General features: G+C 40.9%; 1 protein-coding gene across 1 annotated transcript; it reads left to right on the forward strand.

Annotated features, from left to right (window-relative positions):
- The first annotated feature begins 1,045 nt into the window (after positions 1 to 1,045).
- Positions 1,046 to 25,977, forward strand: GPNMB (glycoprotein nmb). Its single transcript, XM_063100253.1, has 11 exons — positions 1,046 to 1,202; positions 7,135 to 7,287; positions 7,980 to 8,123; positions 10,136 to 10,309; positions 12,577 to 12,735; positions 13,047 to 13,355; positions 17,581 to 17,679; positions 18,891 to 18,993; positions 21,109 to 21,317; positions 24,371 to 24,464; positions 24,900 to 25,977. Exons 1-11 carry the CDS (start codon positions 1,133 to 1,135, stop codon positions 25,051 to 25,053), a joined length of 1,668 nt encoding a protein of 555 aa, XP_062956323.1. The 5' UTR covers positions 1,046 to 1,132; the 3' UTR covers positions 25,054 to 25,977.
- The last annotated feature ends 592 nt before the right edge of the window (positions 25,978 to 26,569 follow it).

Below are 26,569 nucleotides of genomic sequence, written 5' to 3' on the forward strand. Positions count from 1 at the left end.
TTCACTGTCTTTCCCTTCACATTTGCTTCAAAGACTGCAAAAGGAGCTCTAAAGAGCTAAAATCTGTGTGGTCTCAGGGTAGGAAGTTGGCCACTTCTGCTCTATGGATTTCAGTTTCACAGGCTATGTATTTCTATTTCTCATTAGAACAACTGAAACATAAATCAATACTCCAAGTTTTACCCTCACTCCCTACAAAGATTTGTAATGCACCTAAAATGGTCAGGCAGATGTGCCTTGGAGAAAGATCACATGCAGTAAAGTGTGCATGTTGCCACATTTCCTGCATATTCTATAATCAAAAATAATTTGACTATAAAATTTATGTTCCAGGCAAGCTTGTTTTTAAGTTTAATACCTGCTTTCCATAACACACAATAAAGATATAGTATGTTTTATGCAATTGGCCTTGAGTGATACAACACATAAATGGTGTAAGACCAATTACCAAAAATCATGCAGGTTGTTACAGAAGTCATATGGAATATCCTAAATGTGCTTTTGAGTAAATTTCTCAGCTACCAGAGGCCTGTGCAGCTGTTTCCAACACATTCTGGCACAATACATGTGTTATTATCCACATATGTATCCCACAATTTCAAATGGTTGAAGAGACACCTTCCTCTTTGGGAGGAAGGGAATGTACAAGCATTCACTAGCACTGGGGGACCTGGTCATCTGAGTTATAAAAAAAGATGCATAATTGTGACATCGAAACATAAGCTGGGTGAGTGAAACAGGAAAGGAACCACAGTATGCTGATCATCCATGAGGTTGGAGGACTGAAATTTTATTTGGTGAAGAATATTAAAATAGGGTTCACAGGAAAGGAAGTTCCCTTGAAACTAGTAAATGTGGAATCACAACATTGAAACAGTGTGCATCTGGAAAGTGAATAAACAGATGCCAGAGGGGAGTGAGTCACAAGCACGAGTTCTAAGAAGTTGAACTTGAGAGACCAGATCAGGCATCGCTGCTTAATACCATCACATGATCTGCCTGGAGGCCTTGTATTTAATTAAAATGAAGAGTGGGGTGTAGCGGGGACCAGAAGAACACTGGTGCTCTTCGTGGATGGGGCCAGAGGAGTTAAAAGTTAAACTCTGATCGCCTGGGTCTGTGAGAATTCAGCATGGAATGTCTCTACTGTTTCCTGGGATTTCTGCTTCTGGCTGCAAGGTTGCCACTTGCTGCAGCCAAACGTGAGTAACTCTTTGTTTAACCCATTCTCTGGCTATTGTCTGAAGCCATGGGTAATAATGTCCTCTGAGCCAGAAGCTGGACTGAAGCTCCTTAAGAAGCACTCACGGCCTCACTCACTGCTTCTGCAAACTGCAGGGAATGCTGGAACTACAGCAAAATGCCTCCAGCTCCATTCTTTGCTTCAGGCTCATAGAAAGCAAGAACCATACAACCCCTCTCTTGAGGAGCTTTTTTTCCATCCCATTTGCCACCCACTCTTGACAGGCAGTGGTTGGGAAAGGGGAAACAGTCTCTGGCTGGATAACAAAGCAACCCTACAAAGTAAATTTTGTCTGGTGGAGACCTCAGATGAAATGGGGTCCCAAGTATGGAGACAGGCTTTCTAGAAACCCCAACCCAGAAGCTGTTGCTAATTCTGCTGATATTTCTTCATAGACCTGTAGGAGCTTGCTGCAGCCTTAGTGAGGTTACTGAGAGAAGAGCTGAAGGCCTGGTTCTCTATCCTGGTTATGCATCAGAGGCTGGGGCACTTTTAACAAGGCTGATGCCCCACCAGTGAAATCAGGATCTTTGGAAGTGGGGTCAGTGCATCCTTGTTCAAAAAGCTCCTCTTGCTGTTCGAATGCACAACCCCGTTGAGAACAGCTGATCTACAGCACGTCCAGTTGTGTAGCCCGGGGGAGCGGTGGGGATGGTGGCCACGGTGGTCTCCATTCTCTAGACAGAGTTATATGTTCAGTGGGAGAAAGAAGTGAATCACATAGCACCAAGAAGGTCCACTCCACCTCACTCCAATAGGGTGTCACTGGATGGGAAGTCCAGGGGTCCAGAGTCTGCCATGGGGGGAGCTTGAGCGTAGAGGCAGCCCCTGGTCCTCACCCCACACCGCGCAGGCGCCGAGAAGGGATCTGGCGCCCCGCATTCGGGCAGCTCCGCTTCCGTGGCTCAGGCAGTCCCCACAGCCTCCTTGGGGAGCAGGTGGGCCTCTCCCTGCTCAACAGGTGAGGGCGGGAAGAGCCCAGCTCTCGCTTTCACCTGCTCGGCCCGGCCCCGGCCCCGGCTCCGGAGGGGGATCCCGGACACAGGGCCCGGGGCGCCTGTGCGCGCCCTCCTGTCCCTGCTCCCTTCCTTCGGCCGTTCTTGCAGAGCCGGGCCGGGCGCGGAGGAAGAGCGGAGCCACCGGGGCCGAGCAGCGGAGGCCGCGACAGGGACTGCGGCCCCGGAGGCTGGCGCTGTGACTGTCCCGTTTCCCAGACGAGGAACCGGGCCTCAGAGAGGGCGAGGGACTCGGCCCGGGCCGCACAGCCGGTGAGCGGAAGAGGAAGCCGCCGTCGCGACCCGCCGCTGGCCTTCGGGCCGGGGTGTGGAGCTGGACGGACTTGGGTTCCCTGCTTGCAAAACCGAGTGCCAGGGTTCTTGTGAGACCCCCTGCCAAAAGGTGCTTGGCATGGGGGACATTCACGGTGGCCTTGTTCTCCTGGTGGCCGAGCTGCACCCCACCCCCAGTGCACTTGCCAGACACACTCCCGCGGAGTCTGCACGTCCCGGCCATGCAGGAGCGGGATCCGCAGGCCGGCGGGACCCCGAGAGCCCGGCTCCAGCCTTCCCCGGGGCCGCTCGGCTCTGCTGGGAAAATAGATTCGCTGGAGGTTGAATCCAGGCTGTCAGTTCGAGAGGAGTCCCCACCGTAAAGTAACAAAACCTGGACATTCTTAGGTTCGCCTTGCCCGAGACTAAATATTCTGGCCAGAAACAATAAGGGCAGGTGAGATTAGCAGTGCATCCTGTCCAGGTATAGCCCTGGAGGGAGGACGAGGTGTTGTGAGTAGCTAAGCAGCCCAGCCTCCACCTCAGCGCGTGGGGAGAGCAGGGAGCCCAGCTGCACAGAGAAAAGCCAGAGCAGTGCTGGGTGCGACTCCACCCACGCCACCCCCAACACACGCACACTTTCTTTTCTTTTAATGTCTGCTTAATATTAGGTTTGTTTTTAAATGCAACTTTTTATTTTGAGGTCACTGTAGATTCACGTGTAGTTGTAAGAAGTAACACAGAGAGTTACATTGCCCCAATAGTAACATCATGCAAAACACAATATCACAACCAAGATATTGACACTGATACAGTCAAAATACTGAACTGTTCCATCACTACAAGGATTCCAAAGCCCTTTTACAGCCAAATCAGCTTCCTTCCCTGCAACCCCACCCAGCCCCTGACAACCACTAATCCATTCTCCATTTTTATGTTAGTCATTTCCAGAATGCCATACAAATGGAATTATACAATCTGTGGGGATTGGCTTTTCTTACTCAACATAATTCCCCAGAGATTTATTGGAGTTGCTGCATCAATAGCTTGTGCCTTTTTATCACGGAGGGGTATTCCATAATATGGATGCACCACACTTTGGTTAACCAATCATCCATTAAAGGACATCTGGGTTATTCTAGTTTGCAGTATTATGAATAAAGCTGCTATGAACATTCACGTACACATTCCTGTGTGATTTAAGTTCCATTTCCCTGACATGCATGCCAAGTACAATTGCTTGGTTGTGTGGTAGTAGTTTTATAAGAAACTGCCAGAGTGGCTGTGCCATTTCATATTTCCACAGCAAGGTATGAGTGATCCAGTTTCTCTACATTCCCACCCGCATTTGGTGTCATCACTGCTTTTTATTTCATGCACATTGATAGATACAGAGTGATATTTCATTGTGGTTTTACTGTGCATTTCCCTACTGGCTAATGATGTTAAATATCTCATGTGTTTATTTGCCATCTGTACATCCTCTTTGGTGAAATATCTGTTCATGTCTCTTACCTATTTTCTAATTGAATCACGTGGTTTTTAATTATGAGTTTTGCAAGTTCTTTATATATTCTAGATACTAGTCCTTAAATGTGATTTGCAAATAATTTCTCCCAGCTTGTACCTTGTCTTTTCATCCTCTTCACGTGATGCTTCACAGAGCAAAAGTTTTTCATTTTAATGAGGTTCAATTTATCATTTTTTCTTTTATAATCATGTTTTTGGTGTCAAGTTTAGGAATTCTTACATAGCCCTAGATCCTGAAGGTTTTATGCTTTTTACTTTTTTAACAGCACTGTTTGTTGAAAAGGCTATCTTTCCTCCATTGGATTGTTTTTACATTTTTGTCAAAAATTAGTAGGCCATGCTTGTATTGGTCTATTTCTGGGTTCTCTTTTATGTCCCATTGTGTCTATCCCTTGTCACTATCTTCAGTTGTATTTTTCCTTGACTTCTTATATTTAAAATCAGAGGAGAAATCTGTATTTTGATTATATTTCTGCAAACATTAATTTTCTGTCAGGAACTGAGGAAGAGGAAGAACTAGTCTTGGGAATCAAAAGTTGAGTCTTCATTTCCGTTAGGTTAAAGATGACCATATCAGATCATGTCACATCTCTAGGCCTAAATTTCTTCATCTATAAAATGAAGGAGTTTTAACTAAGTAATCTTAGTTCTTTCCATATATCCCAATTCAAGTGAATTTCCAGTTATAAACATGTACTGATAAACATGAATTTTCTGCCCTCACTTAGTATCTGTTTCCAAATAGGAACAATCTCACAGAATCACAGAACATTGGATTTTTTGTTTGATTTGAAGGCTCAGAGAAGACACATGGCCTGAGGCCACAGGTCCTGTTTAGTAGCAGCACCGAGGCCAGAAACCAGGTTGCACAGCTCCTAGTTCAGTACTCTTTCCCATGCCATCTGTCTCCCTGATAAGAAGGGAACAGCGGTGCTCCCTCCTCCCGCCAGGTTAGAGGAACAGGAGTAAGAGGTTAGTAGCAAGCATTCAATATGGCTTCTTGAGCACCTGCTACATACCACACCTCACGATAGGCCTCGTCCAGGATTTAAGAGAAGAAGATAGTTTCTGATCTCTAAGACCAGGTCAAGACACAAGATCATATAAATCGATGAGAGAAAAATTTAAGACAACATATGGTTAAGGGGTGGCTGAGGGTGCTAGATAATTGAGCTTTTGGCTGTGAGTAACAGAACAGGTTGAGGTAAGACATTTACCATCTCATGCAGTCAGTCCAGACGTAGGCAGGACTAGAGCAACAGCTCAATAAAGTCATCAAGGACTCCATGTCTTACCATCTTTCCACCCTGACTCCCTTGATGTGTTGGCTCTTTCCTCAAATTTGTGTCCTCCTAGTAAAATATGGCTGTCACCACTCCAGGCATTATATCATTACACTACCATCTCCAAAATTAATTCTGAGGAGGAAAAAATGAAGTTTGTTCTCACAGTCTCTTTTTATAAGGGAGGAAAAACCTTTCCCAGTAGCTCCCAGCAAGCTTACTGTCAGCCCTCATTGGCCAGGATTTGATTATCCACTTCTGTGCAAACTGTAAGAAAAACTAGAAAAATGAGCCTCTGCAATTCTGAAATGTTACAGTATTGGCTCTGCCAGCGAGAGGAAAAAAGGGGGTGCAGGCAGGAACCAACAAGTCTGCTACAGTTCTCAAAGGAAGGAGACCACATGACCATCAGAGCAGTCAAACAAGGCAAAAAAAGACAGCAGTCCACTCAAGATTAAATATACATTTTGACAGCTGGCTAGTACCGGGACCTGAACCCTTGACCTTGGTGTTATAACACCTCACTCTAACCAACTGAGCTAACCAGCCAGCCCTAAAATGAATTTTAAAATAACTATAATATTATAAACCTTAGAGCAACCACTTAAAACAAAACAAGACAAAGAGGTATAGCTAATAAACCAGTAGTGGAGGTAAAATGGAGTCTAAATATAATTCGAAAAAAGTACAGGAAAAGGAGGAAAAAGGAACAGATAGGACAAATAGAAAACCAGTATCGTGATGGTAGACTTAAATCCCACAATATCAATAATTAGTAAACATTCCAAATAAAAGGTAGAGATTATCAGACTAGATTTTTTGAAAAAACGCAACCATTTGCTGTCTACAAAAAAACACTTCAAATATAAAAATGCATATAGATTAAAAGAAATGGAAAATGATGGAAAAAGATATACCAGTTAAATACTAAGCATTAATATCAAAGAATTTTTCAGAAAAAGGAATATTACCAGGAAGAAAGAAGGTTAATTCCTAATGAGAAAAGGGTCAATTCATCAAGAAGACTTAATAGTTCTAAATGTCTATACACCTAACAACAGAACTTCAAAATACATAAGACAAAAACTGACAGAACTGGAAGAAGAAATAGGCAAATTGGCAAATCCACATTTACAGTAGAAGATTTTAAGATTCCTCTCTTTGTAATTGAAAAAACAAGTAGACAGAAAATCAATAGGAATATAGAAAACTTGAAAAACACTATCGACTAGATTGACACAAATGTCATTTAAAAAAAAAAAAAACTCTTACCAACAAATGTAGACTACACAATTTCATATGGAACATTCACCAAGACAGACCATATTCTGGGCCATAAAAAATTGTTTAACAGTGGGCTCTCTGGTACTAGCATGTATCTCTTGGAATCCTGGAGGCATTCATGAGCCTGGCATCTCTTTAACCACAGTAGTTCAGAATGAGAAAAGATACAAACACGTCGAAAGATCATTGACATCAGTGTTTTTCCTAATGATATTGTTTCAAATCCAAATATTCAGAGGATATGTATTAAGAAGCCAAGTGATGAAGAAATACTGGCTTTCAAAATTTTTCTTTGATTCATTTAAAATACATAAAGAGATAAGGTCTCTTTATGCTGTATTCAAGGTATTTCCAGTAGACTTTTTTTAAAAATCCTCTTTTTATTGACCTATTATATATATTACATATGTACTTTCCAACAGTATGAAATAAGCAGTTTCCTCAACTATTATTAGATAAGTACTAAATGAAGAATGGAATAAAATAAAATAAAATAAACAAAATAATTTTTCAAATATTGATATAGGATTTCATGATGTGCTGGGCAATGAAAGACCTTCTGGTTATATGAGGGAACACAACCAATTAAATGGCTGGTGTTCTGATGAAAATGAATGGAATGAAAAACTCTATCCAGTGTGGAAGAGGGGAGACATGAGGTGGAAAAACTCCTGGAAAGGTAAGTCAAAAGATTCAGCCCAAACAACCATAATTTCCTATTTTAATAAGTCCTGTACATTGTAGAGCCTTTTAGATCACATGGCTCACATTTCCGTAAATGGTACCTGGACTTGGCAATCTTTCCTTTATCCCAACTTTATCACTTTCTAAGCCACAAAATAATGTTTAATCTCCTTAGAAATTTCCAAGTTGGTAATTCTTGGGATATTTTGGAGAGCAAGCAGGTTTGACCTCAGACTTATTTAACTGACATGGGAATTGTCATCTTCAGAGGACCTGTGACCCTGACATAGTTTTTGACTGTCTCAAAGGTGTGGTTTATCATTAAGTGAATATCTTTCTGTTCAGGTAAAAGAATGTGTCCTTCAGCCAATGGTTTGGAGATTAAAAAATACAGACATTTAAAACTTGTCTCCTCAATCCAATTGACCATTTTAAAAATTATCTGAAGTAAATGTTCTTTCTGTAGTCAGAGAATTCTTTAAGTGATCTGATTTATTTTTATGTCTTCAAAAATGTTGTATTCTGAAAGCTAAAGTTAGGAATCTAGAAAATAAATGTGACTATCATAAAGAGGTATATGGATCCTCTGCTCCTTATTAATAGATTTAGCTTTACTTTAAATGATTACCTAAGAAGAAAGGCAAAAGAGATGCCTGACCACTGAGCTCCACCTTTTTATGCCCTTAGGAGGCCACGTGCAGGCAGTGCTGACCAGTGACTCACCAGCACTGGTGGGCTCAAATATAACGTTTGTGGTGAACCTGGTATTCCCCCGATGCCAAAAGGAAGATGCCGATGGCAACATAGTCTATGAGAAGAACTGCAGAAATGGTAAGAACACAGTAGTTCTCCTAAACTACTGGAAACCTGTCCCATAAATCTTAATGCTCACGGGCACTTCCGTAAGCACAAGATGCTCCCTCGCCACCCTTCTTCTTAAATTGAATGACGGGGAGGGTAAGTGAGGGATCCCACCCAGCCCCTTCATCAACACCAACCTCAGCCAAGCCTACTTCACACAGTGGTGGCTCCGCACTGTTTGGAGCTCTCTTCAAAAGCTACATGGTCACACCTGGCTTTTTCTTAGTCTCAGGTTTATTGGACAGAATACCTTGCTGTTTCTCAGATTTTTGTTTTGTTACTTGGAACTCTTTTTCTACTCAAAAAAATAGCCAATTTGATAGATGTCTGCTGATAGGCTTAATTTCTGCCGACAAGTATTTCCTAAGCAAATGCTGCGTAAAATGTGTACCCTTTGGTTTGGCTTTGCTGTTAAGGAGATAAGCTCTTTGTACTCGTGAAAGAACACAAAGCAGCACAAATATATCAAGGGGAATTATCTTGTTAGATTGTACGTCCTCAGAAACGCTGAGCTGACTACTCAGATTCTTCAATCAGTAGGAGGCCTTTTAATAACGCACTTATGATCTGATTTTATTATTTAGAACTTTTATTAAACTGTTGATGTGTTCATCATTCCATATTAATTTTTCATCCTCCTGTGAGGGAAAATAAATTCTGTATGGAAAGGGTGTGATATATAACAAGCATTAAGCATTTAATATTTTGCAGCCCTTTTTCTCTTTCTTCTCTTTTAAAAAATCTGGTTCTTAAACGAAGGTCTCAAATGACAATCTAGTCCTCTGAGCACTTTTATGTGAAAGAGTCCTTCTTATGAAAATATTTATAAAATATCAACCACCACTGAAAGAACTAGGGATCTTTGAAGAAATGACTGATTCCTGCTCTAGGGAAAGGAAACTATCAGGTGAGCCTGAGACACCTTATTGTTCTGGAAAACAACAAAGAGCTCAAAGACTAATAGGGTGATGTCAACGGGACACAGGAGCCAGCTTAAAGTGGCTTCTATCAGCCATATTTGGGACAATTTAATAATAAAAAAGAATGACTATTATAGACTGATACGTAAAAAGGTTTTTCAAAAATGTCAGTGACATCAAAATTAAAAGAGGGTGAGGGGACTGTTCTAAACGAAAAGATATTGATCATGGCTTGTTTATTTATATATTTATTTCTTTATTGTAGTAGCATGATCATGGCTTGTTCCAAATGAAAAATTTTTACACAGGATATGAATCTGAAAAAAATAAATAAAATGAAAAATTTCATTCATATAGAAAAGTTAAAAAGTTGAAAGCAGGTTACATTGAGCTCTTCAAATACTTTCTACCTCGATTCAGCAATTTTAACATTTTGTCATATTTGCTTCTCTATATGTATCTGTATTTATAGATATATGGATATCTCTATCTATCTATCTATCTATCTGGAGAGAGAGAGAGATTCTTTTTTTTTTTTTCTGAGTCATTCGAAGAGACAAAATAGCCAAATATAGTATGCAGGCCTTGATTAGACTGTGGTAGGGCTAGTGATGGTGTAATGGTTACGCGGGAGAATGCTTTTATTCTCAGGAGATGTGTGCCCAAGTCTTTAAGAATAGTGAATCATGACGTCAAATGAGTCAGGAAGACAAGCTACAGACAGAGAGCACATGTCAAAATAAAAAGATACAGCATCGCACAGTTTGGTTTGAATAGGGCTGTGATTTGGATGCCCAATAGAAAGATTAATATATTAAATATCACTAGATTGAACTTTCCTGAATAATTGCTTTATATAAAACTTTTTTCTTGAAATATACATGCAAAAAAGTGCAGAAGTCATGAGTGTACCCTTGGATGAATTCTGAATATTAAGTTTTTAGTCATCTAACTACTTTTAAAGTGGTCCTAAAACAATATTAAAAAGTATTTAATTCAGTGATGAGCATTGGGCATTCTGAGCCCAGATAACAATCGTGGCTAATTTCTTTCTCTGTTTAGACACCGGCTTGTCTGCTGACCCATACGTTTACAACTGGACAGCCTGGTCAGAGGACGGCGACTGGGGAAATGGCAGCAGCCACAGACATCATGACGTGTTCCCTGACGGGAAGCCTTTTCCTCCCCACCACGGATGGAGGAAATGGAATTTTGTCTACATCTTCCACACACTTGGTTGTACTTTTAAAAACTCCTTTAGCCTCTTCTTGACCTTTCTTTAAAATTTTAACCCTCTCTTTTCTTATTCTACAGTTGAGAAAAACAGTGAGAGTTCAACAGTCACTCAGTTAACTTTCCTTAGCTTGGGTAGACAGTGAGAGATCAAAGTAAAATCCTGGTTAACCTTGCCAAATCTCCAGAACACCAAAGAATTAAAATGAGAAGGAAAAAAAAAAAAAAAAACAGATTCAGCTCTGTTTTAAAAAAAGAAAAGAAAAGAAAAGAAAAAGCTACTCAATTTTTAATTTTTTTCTGTCTAAAACAGTAATAAGAAAAAACATTAACATTTATTTATTTGGATAGCACATTGGATGGGCACTCGTTCATTTATTCTTTATACTTTTTCTGTTTTTAAAAGAATTTTTAAGAAGTAAAGAAACATATGCTCTTTGTACGAAATTTGCAGAAAAAGTACAAATAAAAATCATCCATAATTAACACTAGAGATTATCAGCATCATTATTATAGTGGTTTTTTACTAGTATTTCTTGATTAAGATTATAATATATACATATTTTTGCTTAATATCATGAGTATTTGACATATCATTTAAAATTTTTATATGCATTATTTAATAGCTGCATAATATTCCTTGGTATAGAAATAAAATAATCTAACTACTGTTCTTCTTTGACATAGATTACTTTCTTTTTTTTTAACCATATATAGTATTCACTTTGCTTTATTATTGGTGGAGTGATTATTTTTAGGAGGAGCAAATTTAGGTTATTATTAGCAAGGCTGCTAAATTCTTAGTTTAAAATGTCATCAGGTGCCACCTGGCACTGAGTCTTTGAAAACTGCTACCGATCGAGCAGCCTTCAGCTTTCTAAATGTTTTGTCTTTCTTCGTAAATTAGAGAAAGTTCCTCTTTCTTCAATTAACTTATTTACAAAACAAGACAAAATATTAGTAATACATAACCGTTACATAAAGTACAAAATATGTCCAATATTATGCTCATCTATTTAAATCAATCGGTTTAAAGCTGGCTTTTTTTTTTTCCAATTCCATCATGACCCTGTCAGTCAACCCACCAAAAGTCATGACTTCTTTGACCCGTCACTCCCACGACAGAATTCTGACAGTTTGCAGCGAGTCACCTATGTTCATGAACACTCCTGACACTTGTTAACCTAATTAACATTCTATTAACTTAACCAGATCAGATGTCTTTATTTAAAAACAGCCTAGAAATTGCTCTTTTTCTAACAAGATTGTCTTGAATCTCCATCTTCTGCTGAGGTCTCAGAGTTAACTGATATTCTCCTTCAACTAAGTGTGCCTTCACCTCTCGGTGCTGGAACTAACATTTTCCTCACCCTCTAAGTGACACCTCTTACCTCTACAACCTCCAACAAAACCACCTCTGCATCTCAAGGTGAAGGAGGATTCTAAATCACACATCCCAGACACACCACGAACCAGTGTGTTTTTCTCCCACATTTGACCGCGTGATAAACATGGTCTTTAGACATCCCCATCTGAGAAGCATCCGTCCTACAATACCAGGTCAATGACAGGTCTATGCCAGGCACCTTGATAGGATCAGAAAAATCCTTGAGCCCTGAAGGGGAGGAATTACTTTCACTTGTGAGCCAGCCGCAGTTAGATTCAGGGAGCGCTGGGGAAAGAAAAGGATGGACTCAGAGGTGTCCTAGAAATTTATCTGTAGAACCACTTCATTCCTTTTTATTCCTACCATACCCTATTTTTCTTTCATAACTCACTGCATTTTTATATGCAGATACTATTAGAAGGTAGAAGATTCCAGTCCCCTTTTGGAAAGCTGCTTAATAATATAGCTGAAATAGTAAAACTATGATAAAAATAAGGTAGATTTTTGGATAAATAATTTTTTAACTCCCCTGTTCACCTCAGCATGACATTAAATGTATTTTCTATTTCAAGTGCCACATCACTTAACTTATAAAAAGTATTTATTTGTAAACTAAGGCCCAACTGTATTATCCCATCAAAAAGAGCTTTTCGTTTTAACCAACTATACAACTACATATAATTGTGGGATGGTTTTACAAGGTTTTTACATAAAAATGAGCACCACCTCCGTCCCGGAAGCAGCACCACATGCCCGCTATATTCCCACCCTGTTTCTCCTCCTCAGAGCAATCTGTGAATGGTGGTCACTATTCCTTAGGAAACGACTTCCTATAATGATCAGGAATGGTAGCCAACAACTAAAACTTTCCATCCTCTCAAAGGTCAGTATTTCCAGAAGTTGGGCCGGTGTTCAGCGAGCATTTCTATAAACACAGCCAATGTGACAGTCGGCCCTCAGATCATGGAAGTGACTGTCTACAGAAGACACGAGCGAGCGTATGTCCCCATTGCACAAGTTAAAGATGTATATGTGGTAACAGGTGAGTGGTGCGAACTCTAAACTAACTGAGGATGAGGCACTTAGTTCTGTTGACATTAGTAAGCCAGGAAAAGTGAGAGCCAAGTGTTCTAGGTTACGTTACGGTCCCTGTCAGCCCCTACCCAAGCTTATATATTTCATCTATGTTTTCCAGAATAGCTTGGAAAAACTCTAGAGAACTTGCATGTGAAAAGAAAAAAACAATGCTAAATTATCCCTAATTTTCATTTTTTAATCTAATAGCATCATTGAAGTCCTCCACTTAAAATCAAGCAATCATACATTCTTTCTTTTTGGGGATGTATCTTTTAGATGAGATTCCTATCTATGTGACCATGTCCCAGAAGAACAATCGAAATTCATCGGATGACACCTTCCTTAGAGACCTACCCATTGTGTTTGATGTCCTGATTCATGATCCTAGCCACTTTCTCAACCAGTCTGCCATTTACTACAAGTGGAACTTCGGGGACAATACTGGCCTGTTCGTTTCTAACAATCATACTTTGAACCACACATATGTGCTCAATGGAACCTTCAGCCTTAACCTCACTGTGCAAGCTGCGGTGCCTGGACCTTGTCCACCAACACCCAGACCTCCAAAACCTACCCCTTCTTCAGGTAGGGTTTTCTGGGTGATCTTTGGGGGAGGCAGTTCCTTAATGGCTAACAAAATATTCATTTAAATTATATTAGTAAACCCCTACTTTAAAAAATTGTGTAGAGACTCTGCAATGATTCCATTTTGCACCTGTTGATTTTTTGAAAAGCCAATTTGTCTCCATTCTAAGCCTTTAGAACATGGATGAAATGAAAATGTGTTTAAAGTCATTTTGCAAATAGAATTTGGTGACTCGTATAAAAGCTCTTTGACCCTCCTAATTTGCACTGGCCCTTGCTATCTAAACAGATGCTTTGCTGCTCTGTGCCTGTCACATTTCTGTTTACCTCTCATTTTTTTGTAGCTATGAGAAGACACACTGGCCCCTTATAAATGATCAGGCCCTCTCTGCTTTCCTTCCTCCACCTCCCACAGTTCTCCCCACCCCCATCCTCCTTCCCTACCCTGCCCACACCCACCCACTGTCCCATGAATATATTATAGCCATACTTAAAAGCAGTTTTTAAATGGCCCAAGAAAGAATGCATCTTGAGAGTGTTTCTGGGTTGGAATGCTGGAATAACTCCAGACATTAAAATTGCCCTGGGTATAAGGCATGATTAATTAAATACCACCCTCTATTATTCGTCTGTGAGGACATTCAAGAAGTTCTTAAGAGCCCGCTTTGGGAAGCACAGCTTCCATCTGATTCCACACGCTCTCCCTCGCCATCACCACCCTTCCGGCTGGGCCATTCGCTTGTCTTAGCACCTCAGGACTCCAGGGATGGCAATAGGCTGACATCCTCTCACTAGTCAGAAGAGGGCGCCACCACCAAGCCCAGAAACACCCCTTCATATTGTCTGGACTTGTTTTTACCAAAACCCATCAATTATAAATAATAAACTGTTATAATAAAGTGTTAGTAATAAAATGAGATATTGTTAAATCAAGAATATCCAAATCAAGTCACTATAAGTTATTATTATTGCTGATTTTGATTAATTCTTTTTGTGAAATGTTTTAAATTACAAAATTAATGCATGTTCCTTAGTAAAAATTCCAACAAAGAATATGGAAGTCTAGAGTAAAAAGTGAAAGTCCCTATCTCACTCTCCTCCCAAGAGAATAGTTGGGGGTGTTTCTTTCCAAATCTTTTTCTATGCATTTACAAACATATTCTATGTATACACACACACGTAGGTTTTGTTATTTTGGTTTTTATGTAAATAGGTTTATGCTATACGTATTGTTCTACGACTAGCTTTTTTTCCTCCTCTTATCAAACATTATAGACATCTTCCCATTATTAGTACATGTAAATCTATCTCACTCTATTCAGTGGCTACACAGTGTCCCATAGGATGTACGTGCTATCATTTATTTCACCATTCTCTTATTGTGGATGATTAGGTTAATTCTAATTCCCATTACAAAGGTAGCTATATTGAAAAATCTTAAGCATATAGCTTTATTCTAGTATTTCTGTAGAAGAACCAATTTCTTTGAGTACTGATGGTCTTCTTTACAAACATGGGAACCAGGTGTAAAATTCAAAAAAAATTGCAGATGCCTTTAATGTTCAGAAATTCCTGCCCTCATGCTAGGTTATTTAATGTTAGTCTATTTTGAATTGCATTTTTATGAAGCTAGCCTGTTTTTCTTAGAAACTATTTATATCCTAGCATGTGTTAAAGATATACTTTAAGTCGATGAAAAGGTATTTTAAATTTCTGTTATTATTTTCCCTAAGCCAGACCACAAGATATATGCAAGTAATCCCTATCAGTTAGTTAAGTTTAATTGCAAAGGGAAACTACCCGGCATTACCTAAAGGTGTTAGATCAACAATAATCAACCTTAAAATGCCTTAAAGCAGCTGTAGGGAGTAGAGGAAGGAATGAGGGGACTAAGTAGTGGAACCCAAGGCAATGGTGGAAGTCAGCCCATGACTTTAAAAAGAGATCTCTTCTAGAGAGCATTTCGAGCCCTACAGACATATGAACAGGCTTGGATTATTGAGCATTATATTATTTGTTCAAAAACTATGTTCTCTCTGCTTTGATAAGTGGCTTTATAATAAAACACAGCCAAAAATAGAAACCAAATGTAACCACAGGAGTGAGACAGAAGCAGAGTTGAAGAAGTGACTCAAGTAGATAATTAAATCATAGGGCAGATGGGTTTGCACTATTTTTAAATCACAGAACTCTCTTTCCTGAGCTAACAGTGCTAGTGTTCACTTTTTAGACTTTTGTTAACAAATCTGAAAGAAAGACCAATGCTGATGTGTGTAATATATAATATACATACACATATGTACATATACAAGGGTGTCTTCAAAAAGTTCATGGAAAAATAAAATTAAAAGATAATATGAATCTCTCCATGAGCTTTTTGAAGTACCCTCATATTAGGGTACATATGTGTGGATATATGCTGTATCATAGAATTTTTCTACTTTCCCAAAGAATCGAGACCTCTCACACCATTCTTTGGGTAACAGGGACATAAATACTGAATTAAGGATGAGATTTGCCTTCTTTCCCAGCTGTTTTTTAAGGTGTTTGTTTCTCTCCATTAACACTTTAATCATACCTTGACTTTAACTTTATAGATACAACATCTGCAAAACTTCACATTCGTTTTATAAGCATTCTACCTTAGGTAGGATCATTGACTTTTATTATTTGGTCACTTTTTAAAAAGAAGTTTTATTTTAAAATATGGCATGATTCCATGCTCTAACTTGACAGCTAAATTCTGCATGTCAAGAACTTCAAAAGAAGGAATTTTTGTAGTTTTCTGGAGAAGACCTAGTGATATTAAATGCCCTGCACAAATAAAGCTTGTTATAGAGTACACCCATTGAATCTCAGGACAGACTAAATGACTGCCTTGTAGTCATTTCTAAAAGACCATCATGGGCTGGTTGGCTCAGTTGGTTACAGCACAGCCTTCTAACACCAAGGTGAAGGGTTCAGATCCCCATACTGGCCAACCTCCAAAAAACAAAAAATGAAAGAAAGAAAACAAAGAACCATCACAAAATGCAGGGGACAATTCCAACAGCCTGCTACAGCCTGTCTTGCTGATAATCCACTGCATTTGAGTCTGACATGGTGTCAGGACCTTTCTGGACTTTACCAAGCAGCATTTCCCAAAGTGTGTGCCATGGAGCACTCATTTCTGGAAATGTTCTGAGAACTGATGTGAGAAGCTCCCTGGGAGCACAGGAGAGTCGCCAGGCACGTTCACCCACTAAGGCTCTGAGAAGCCCTGGAAAAATCTCCCAGTCAGCTTCATCCTCACACGTCACTAAGAGACGCAGCTCCTATGAGACTTTGATGCCCTTCCCCGAGACTAGATCTGTTTCACATGCATTTTGAAATTAAAGAAAAAATAAGGTCGCATTTTCAGTATCATATTTTCCTTACAGTCTTTTATCTACTTAAAGAAGCATCGACACCTTAACTATAGCCTTTTCAATGGTAACTATTAGGGCATTAGATTCTTTGCTCTAATTACATTCAAGGCTTATTTTGCAAGCGCCTTGTCTTTACTCCTTTCCCTTCTCACACCTCTGCTCATCACCGCAAGACTTTTCAAATTGAAGCTTTGGAGCTGCGAGACATCCAAATGCAAAAAATTACCTTTTTCTATATTAATGGAATGAAGAAACTGGTATTTATTAAGTACTTCCAATGTGGCAGCCATGAGAAGCAGGTTTTATATACTTTATCTCATTTAAGTTCCATAATTCACCCCTAGGAGGGCAGTAAGTATCATTCTTGTTTTACATATGAGCAAATAGAAGCAAAGACAGGTTAGATGATGTATTTGAGGTCTCAAAAAGCTATAAACAAGGGGAACTGGAATTTGAGCCCAGAATACCAGCCTCCAAAATTAAAATATGACTTCATCTATTAAGGTCTTCTTTATTTCATCATGATCATTGTATCACACATTTTGATACGGCTTCAACCTTCCATTTGCTTCCTGTGTTTAAACAAGATATGGGATTATGTTCACTTATATAATTTAACTATTATAATGCCTTATGGATCTCACATCTGTATAAATCATTACACATTTAGTTCAAATTTCTGCATCAATTTTATAGTATAGAATTCATGATGTTTTTCTAAAGAGCAGATAGACAAATGTTTAGATTTTTAGTTATATCATGTACACCTGTTTCATTTTTAGCAACTATTCTAAAATCTTATTATTCAAACATTCCAGAACCTGCTGGTGACAACCCCCTGGAGCTAAGCGAGATTCATGATGAAAACTGCCTGATTAACAGATATGGTTACTTTACGGCCACCATCACAATTGTAGGTAAGGCTGGAGACCAGCGGGGAAGGATGCCTAGAATGCCACCTAGGGTCATCCGCTCACTTTGCTAAGTCTGGAGGGGTGGAGGTGGGGAGCAGGAGCACCCCACTGCCTGTCTGAGGGGATGGCACATATGCATGAGCAAAGACTCTACTGGCTTCTAGATTCCCACCTGCCTTCCCCAGCTTTCTGTGACATCCTGCTGGCAATGAGCCCTCTTGAAGCCCACGTATTAATAAGCCTGCCCTGGGTCTAGATCCCACCTGTGCACCCTATATGAACATGGGGTAAAGGAAGGCCAGTATCAAGTTCCCACAACTTCCACTCTCTTCCCCTAGCTAACTTGCACAAAGTCACACTTCTTGTGTGTAAAAGGGGGAGTGAGCAGGCCACCACACATGGCTGTGCATTTTGGGCACACCTCAAAGCATCCAGCAGAGAAGACAGGTGGGGGCTGAAGCCCACACGGTGCTCCCTGGTCCTGGGGAGGGGGTGGAAGCCCGAGCTATGTAAACTAGGGCCCAGCCACCCCTGCCTGAGAAGCTGGCCAAGCCCTGAGCTTGGGGCTGCATCTGCCCAGGAGTCACCATTTTCTGAAACTCCTGCCCAGAGGAGGTGCTGCATTCTATGCATGCACGGGCACTAGAAATAAAAACCTAGGTTGGAATGAAGAAAAATCTAGTTAATTTTGACTTTGAAAGTGCTGCATGGACATGTATCCAAAGCTACGGGGGTAGGTTTCCAGATCTGGTGATTCTGTAAGGTAAGAAGACTATCTCCATTTTTTTTTTTTTTTTTCCTTCTGATTTGTGAAAGAGCATGCCTTCACAAATGTGAAGGAGTCTGTTTGGTCTCCTATAACAGAAGACCATATACCGGGTGATTTATAAACAGCAGAAATTTATTTTTCACAGTTCTGGAGGCTGGGAACTCCTAGATCAAGGCACCAGCAGATTTGGTGTCTGGTGAGAGCCTGCTTTATGGTTCATCAATGGCTGTCTTCTCACCATGTGCTCACATGGCGGAAGAACTGAAGGAGCTCTCTGGAAGGTCCCACACCACTTACAAGCTCCACCTCTAATACCATCAGGAGATGGGGATTAGGTTATCAACATGAATTTGGGGGGAACACTGACATTAGGTCAATAGCAGAGTGGTTTGGTTTGGTTTCCATTGTATATTGATGTGTTTTTCTATGGGGGTTGTTTTGTTAGAGGGAGTCCTAGAGGTTAACATCATCCAGGTGACAGACGTCCTGATGCCAGTGCCACAGCCTGACACTTCCCTGATGGACTTTGTCGTGACCTGCCAAGGGACGTGAGTACATCACCTCCATCAGAAGAATGGGTCAAGTGAGGATCCCAGGTCTGAACAAAGTCCTTGACCACCAGATGGTGTGCCTTCTAAATTCATTTAAATTCCTATTCACCAATAACCCCCAACAAGCAAAGACTAACAAAGGGCCCTAGAAGATGCCAATCAAGCACACATTCATTTTGCTAGAGTTGAGAAATGCTCATTACCTTTAACCGTTGCTTAAGTCAAGTAATAATTATTGTAACTGGTTGCACACTTACTATGTTCTTAGCACCTTTCCTCTGTTCTCAGACTGAATCCTCACAACAATCCTGAGTCTCCCCATTTTACAGATGAGGCAAATGAGGCACACAGTGAACACAGAATTTGCCCACAGATAGCCTGCTGGCTCGCAGGCTGGAGGTCTGGCTCTGGCTCAGAGCTGGCTCTTTAGCTCCCTGAGGCTCCTCCTGGTGGGCGGAAAGCCAGTGTGGAATTGTCACGTGCTGACGTTAGCAGCAATGCCTGTCAGTCCTCTCTCTTCATAATTTACAAAGCTCTTTGTAATGCATTATATAATTTGATTTCATTTCCTATGACTTGGTCATGACTATATATAATAAACTAAATATAAATAAATTGACAAATAAATACTATACAGTATCACAAAACTAAATATATATCAACAAATTAATTCATGTACATGTAATATGTAAATTACCTCATTAAAATATACTGATGTGGCTGTAAATATATCAACTGATCAAGAGAATGGGTTGATGTGAAAGTGTGGCCTTATTTGGTAGAAAGGAAGAGCCCAGGGAGGGGAGCAGAATGAGAGTGTCAGAAAATAGGGTCACACCTGAGTAAAGGAGCCAAGCTGCTGAGACAGGCCAGGCTGTTGAGAAGAGAGACCGTCCCCCATTCACACACGCATGCACACACACATGCTCACACAACTTGCTAACACATACACGCACGTGCACACACATGCACACACACAGCGTGCACACACACCCCATTGTTACTGGGCTCAGCCAGAGAGCGCGCTCCCTCTATCCAGGAAGGCTGCCTGGAGGTGAAAGCAGCTGAGACAGTAATGCCTGGCAGCCTTTTCTTTTTTTTAAGTTTATTTATTGATATTATTATTATTTTTCACATTCTAAGATGTTGTTGCTGAGCAGTTGTGGAGAGGGGGAGAGGGAAGGGGGAAGGAAATAGGGTGGGAGAAGGAGGAAGGAGGAGGGGTGGGTTGAGGCATGTGGCACCCCCCCTCATTCCTGCAGGGGAGACCAGGGGGCTTCCAGTGGTGGCTTGGCCATTGCTGGGCTGGGTGCAGATGTCAGAAGGGTGTGGCTGAAGCCCTCATTCCACCACCACCCCAGCTTGGGAGCCCAGGATGCTTCCTGCGGTGGCTGGGTGGTCATCACTGGGCTGGTTGCAAGTGTTGGCGGGGCATGGCTAAGGCCCTCAGCCCCCACCACCCCAGCTCGGGAGACCCTTGGGTGCTTCATGTGGCAAGCCAAACATCTTCTGTTTCCATCCCACCTCTAGCTACTTGTGTGACCTTGGGCTGGTTATTTCCCTTCCCCAAGCTGGTTTGTCACCTGTTAAACTGGGACAGTATTACTTTCTTTATAAGGCCATTGAGAGGAATAAACAAGATCGTGTCAGGTATCTGAAACTCAGTGCCAAGCATGTAGAGAGACTGCATAGAGAGCTATTGCTGTTGCTGCTCTATTATAAACGCCAGGCGGGCGATCTCTGGTGTTTAATATCCTTGCCTACCATCTAAGCCATCTGTGTCTTTGAGCATTTTAGGAAGCCAAAATGTAGAGAGAATGACTTGGGCTTCAGACAGTTTCCACCAGCCCCTTGCCTTGGGGGAGATCATTTCCTCCTCTGCCACCCCCAGGGCCTTACCTTCCTGAGGATACAGAAGAAACAGTAGCTCATCACCCAGACTTGTTTAGAGTAAATCATCTGTGACAATTCAACATGGTATGGTTTGAGTAAGAATGAGGTGGAATTTGATTTTATAGAAATCTAATGACTTCCCTTTTTTGAACTGACATTCCATCCTTCTCTCCCCCTCTCTTGCTCTGTGTGTCCCCACCCACCCTTCCCACATGGCAGCATTCCCAGGGAGGTCTGTACTGTCATTTCTGACCCCACCTGCCAGATCGCCCAGAATGCAGTCTGCAACCCTGTGGATGTGGACGAGACGTGCCAGCTGACCGTGAGAAGAGCCTTCAACGGAGCTGGGACTTACTGTGTGAACCTCACTCTGGGGGACGATGTAAGTCTGGCCCTCACGAGCACCCTGATCTCCATCCCTGGCAGAGGTGAGGCTTGTTTTATGGTCGTCTGAGCATTTCATATTACAGGGACAGTGTGTGCCTAATACTAAAGCTATTCAGGGCTTTGCTATCAATGTTTAATTTTATTTTAGTGCAAAATTCATTGAGCTCTTGTTAATAAGGATTTGAGAACTGGCATTAAAATGCAATAGCAAATCTATTTAGGGAAGTGATGAGAGAGAGAGAGACCCAGTAAAATAGAGGCCCCCCCCAAAAAAAAGCCTTTTGATGAAAAAAATCAGCTGTGATCATGGACCAGTAATAATGGGATATGATGACTGCATGCTCGAACAGACTTGTATTTCAAGGGGAAAAGGTAAAACCCAACATCAAAAAATAACAATGCTTCCCAATGAAGTGGTAACAAAAGAGAGGCTGATGGTGTGTTTTCATGGGAATCCACCTGGGCAAAAATATGAAGCCAAGAGGAGAAATGAGAAGCCAAGTGGACTCCTAGCTCCTTTCTAACTTGCCATGTGTTTCCTCTTTCCCTTCCCAAATCTACCAAGCATTACACTCAGATGGTAACAAACCAACTTACCTATTCTTCAGATGTTCAGCAGAAAAACTACTCTTTGCCCTCCCAATGCTTGGAGAGCTAAAATGTTAACAAAGTAGACTTAAAAATTTTACTTAGAAATTTGCATTTAATTCTGGCATCCAATTTTCCCCATCCCCAAATTAAGGATCTACCTGGTGGCCCTACCTGAATTTCAGTTATAACCAACTTTGTTGTATGATACTTCTTTATGTCTTAGGATAAGTGCTACCTGGTGAAATGTAAAAAAAAGATTAAATTGTGCACACATTACAGCACATTTTCCTCCTTAATTTGAGTATTGCCAGGTACAATCTGACTAATTTACTTATAACTCTTTGGACTTGGAACCTGTCTCAAAAGATAAAATGTACTTAAACATATATTTATCCATTAATCATATAGAGGGCAGCTTTAACCCCATTGAAAGAAACGTTCAAGTAATCATACACGTAATTATTTGTATGAGGGCTTATTGTTGGTGAGATCCAAGGTGCAGCTTTAAAAACAAAAAACAAGGATAGAAGGGTATCCTGCTTCGTACAGGGTAGGGTGGGTTGGGTCCTGGGTGGGAAGCTGGGGAGGTCAGGGATGGAATGAGGCAACAGGAACCTCTGCATCTGAGTGACCATTGATCTTCAATGTAGTCACCTCCAGGAGCTACTAAGGTTATTCTTCTAGTGCTGCCACAGCTCCACATTTTTTAGAATGACCACTAGAGTCATAACTCAATCTATTAAGCTTCCTCAGTGCTGGCAAAACACGGGTATCTTGTGTGGATTAGATGTTTAGATATTTGTTTTCCTTTAATTCTTCCTGTAGTGCGTACTGATTCAATAAACATTCATGAAGCACCTGCCATGCTTTCAAACATTCATTGAGCATCTACTCTGTGCCCAGCACAAGGCAGTTCTAGATAGCAGAGGGAACAAGACAAAGAAGGTCCCTGCTTTTGTGAGCAGTGACAGATGTTAAAAGAAAAACTTTAGGCAAATTAAATTTAACAGCTTATTTGAGCAAAGAATGGTGCAATACTCAGAACTAGAAGCGGTTCAGCAAGCTGCACCCTTGAGCAGGCAGGACAAGCTGCACCCTTGGACAAGCACCCTTGTCCAGCTTTTCTAGGCTGGACATGAAGCAACGTAGAGCAATCACCTGACTGGCTACAGCTCAGTATTTGCCTTGTTTGGACAAGGTGCGATCAGTTGGCTGCGATTGGCTGTAGCTCAGCTGCTTGTGATTGGCTGAAACTTAGCTGTTTGTTACAAAATATACTCCTAAATTAGGTTTTGGTTTGCTTACCTGCTAAGTTAAGCTGTGGTTTGTTAGGTAGGAACTCAAAATACGAAGACAGCATGAGGCCGATGGCCTCCTGCTTATTTAGTTTAACACAGAGAATAAACAAAGAAGATGGTATTGTGCAGAAAATAACACAAGGTCAGGGCTGGAGAGTAATGATGGGAGGTGGAGGGGAAGACAGAGGAGGTTGGCTGCCTAGATTGGAAGGTCAGGAAAAGTCGGGGCCACCCAGTGGCACCCACATGGTAAAGAGCCTCCTCAGAGCTGGGATCTGAATTACAAGAATGAGCAGCACATTTAGATCCTTGCAAGCCATGGTTAGGGTCTGAGTTTTATTTTATGTGCAAGGAGGAGACATGGGCAGAGTTGAAGCGTGATCTGACTGATGCTTTGATTGAAGCATGATCTGACTGCTAAGTGGAGAAAGGATTGTTGGAGGGTAAGAATGGAAGCAAGTAGACAATTAAGAGGTCCTCTCAGGAGAGAGGGCTGGTGGCAGGGACTGCAATGGTGGCAGAGGAGATGGAGGAAAAATAAACTCCAGTTATAGAGATAGAACTAGTTGATTTGCTGGGATCCGGGAGTAGAGCAAAGACATAATTCCTGCTTTTATGGCTCTCACATGCTAGTAGGAGAGAAATATGTGTAAAGGAATAATTGCAACACAACGTGACTGAGGCACAGAGGAGAGGCAAGCAGAGTGGTGACCAAGAAAGGATGGGTCCAGTGCCCTCAGGGATGTCTGGAAGGCACGGCAAAGGAGTGCACACTTGGGATGAGCCAGGGAAGGACGTTCCCGGCAGGGGGTCTGGAGGTTTGAAAGAGACGGGGATCACGGGTAATTCCCAGGAGTTTTCGCACAGCTGAAAGGCAGGTAGCGAAAGATGAGGCCAAAGGCTGTACAGGCTGCTCACGGAAGCCTTCACCACGTGGGCGCTGCTGGGTCGGGGGAGACCTGAACAGGTGTCTGCAGGACTCTCTGAGCCCTTTACACAGTGTTCCAGACTTGCTGACTCATTCTCTAAGTGGAAGATAAGCTGACCCAGAGACTGTGTACTATGTCATGGAAGGGATTGCTGAAAGTCCAGAGGGAGCCGTATATCTTCTGTGACAGCTCCCTTCCTCATTTATTTAATGGCACTACAAGCAGCAGGCCCTCTAGGTGGAGGAATAACTAACATGGTCTTGCTTCTGTTTTAAGACCCGGTGTCCCCTTTAAGAATGGCTGTTGGTGCCCTGACCTCCATTGGCTGCTTGGCTGTATTTGTCACTGTGATCACCCTCTTGGTGTACAAGTAAGTTTGTGGTTCTAACACTTTACATCGCTATAGCACATTCAAGTCAATAGCAAGTTTCTGCGCAAATATGCCCTTTTCCCTTTTTTTGCCTGTAAACATTTGTGCATGGGAGGAAAATCTTCCCCTAACAATGAATACCAAACTGGCCTGTTAATTCTGCTGTGGGTTTTTTTTATCCTAAAAATGCTACTAGATGTCAGTTACTGACTCTACCTAATGTTTAACCTGTAATCTCAAATTATAGTAACCTGGCACATTTCTTGTATAAGGAAGAGAGAATAAATATATTTTCATAAGACACCAGTGTCTAATAAAGCCATAGATTAGGTTAAATGGAATTAACCCTTTGCACATGGCATGGAAAAGATTGTAAAAGTAATATATTTCAGCCAACGATCTTTTTTTAATAACTGTTCGATACATTGTTTTCAGAAAACACAAGACTTACAAACCAATAGAAAATAGTGCTGGGAATGTGGCCAAAGGCAAAGGCCTGAATGTTTTCCTCAACCACGCAAAGGCCGTGTTCTTCCCGGGAAACCAGGAGAAGGACCCACTGCTCAAGAACCAACCAGGAATTCTTTAAATTTCATCTTTATTTCTGACCAAGCTCACTCTTCAGTGCCATTTATGTGAGCTGTGCTGGAGTGGGTGACTATTAACTTTTTTTCCCGAAAGATTAGTGTAAAAATATATTTTGGTTTAGGGAGGTTGAATTTATTTTATAGGTTAAATGGCTTTTTAGAGAGGTGGAGAGGGATCATACTGCATGCATCCACAACTATTTTGTGTAACTTAGCAAACAGCTTAGCAGCGCTGCCTTTCTTTATTTTTTATTTTTCATTTATAATGGCTTAGGTGATGAGTAGGATAGACATACTGTGTCCCAAGAGTAGGGGGAGAAAATACTGTCTTTTAGAGTCTGACCCAGGTTAATTGGTAAGAGAGACTGGACATTTTCTAGCTTTCCATATAACCGTATGTGTAAAACCCATGTGGTCCTATCCTTAAGACCATGTTCCAGGCTAACCGAATCCTATTTCAATGAACATGAGTGAGCTCCTGACAGAACAACAACACACCCAAGCCTTTAGCATGATGCTCATGCTTGTTACATAATACTACCAGATAAATACTAATCTAATAAGTAGTTGAGTGTTTTGTGACAGCCTGCCTTGCCCAGGTGAGTGAAGGAATGATATTCATTCATTCTTTTATTCATCGGACATGTATTCAGCACTTCCATGCTAAGTACGTGATCCCTGCACTCAGACTTGACACTCTTGTGTATATATCTGAATTTCTGTACTCTCTGGCGCTCACATTTGAAATCATGTATTACGATTTTCCAAAGAAAGAGGCCCCTGGTTTTCCTACCAATTTCTCTATTTAAATGATATGGAAACTTGATGAGTAAGGAATTTACCTCTATTTGTAACTAAAACCATCTACCATATGTTAGACTTAACATTCTTTTTCTTTCCTTCCTGAAAAATAAAGTGTGGGAAGAGACAGGACCTTGATATTGTAATTATTTTTACAATTTATTGTTTGCCTTTCAATTTCAAATTTCACAGTTTTTGGCAGGTAAGAAGTTTAACACTACCCCACAGGGCAATGATAATCTCATAAATATTTTCTATTTTAAAATATATGTATATAGTATGCAAAAATTCAGTTACAAGTTTAATATGTAAATGTATATAATTAGGTCAATCTAAAATAAGAGGTTTTCTATAAGCAATTGTCCTGGACTCTGAACCATCAGTATCATATTAAAAATAAAGCCAGGGAGGGGGTTAGAATTCTAGGCCACAGGTCAGCAAACTTTTTCCATAAGGGGCCAGGTAGTAACTATTTTAGGCTGTATGGACCATACAGTCTCTGTCATGACCGTTCAACTCTGCCATTGTGGTGTGAAAACAACCATAGACCTTGCATAAATGAAAGAGCATGGCTGTGTTCTTTGTAAAATGTATTTACAAAAACAGACTCAGCCCATGGGACATAGCTTGCCTGTTCTATACTAATAGAGACTAAAGAAACATAGCAACAAAATGCAACTTGAGAATCTAGATTAGATCCTTGCTTGGAAAAAAAAC

Source organism: Cynocephalus volans, chromosome 6 (assembly GCF_027409185.1).
Source record: "Cynocephalus volans isolate mCynVol1 chromosome 6, mCynVol1.pri, whole genome shotgun sequence".
Taxonomy (NCBI): domain Eukaryota; kingdom Metazoa; phylum Chordata; class Mammalia; order Dermoptera; family Cynocephalidae; genus Cynocephalus; species Cynocephalus volans.

Coding starts and splice junctions, on each gene's coding strand:
- GPNMB (XM_063100253.1), top strand. CDS start 1,133: ATGGAATGTCTCTACTGTTTCCTGGGATTTCTGCTTCTGGCTGCAAGG. Junction 8,124..10,135: donor TGAGAAGAACTGCAGAAATG/GTAAGAACACAG, acceptor TTCTCTGTTTAG/ACACCGGCTTGTCTGCTGAC. Junction 17,680..18,890: donor GGCCACCATCACAATTGTAG/GTAAGGCTGGAG, acceptor TTGTTTTGTTAG/AGGGAGTCCTAGAGGTTAAC.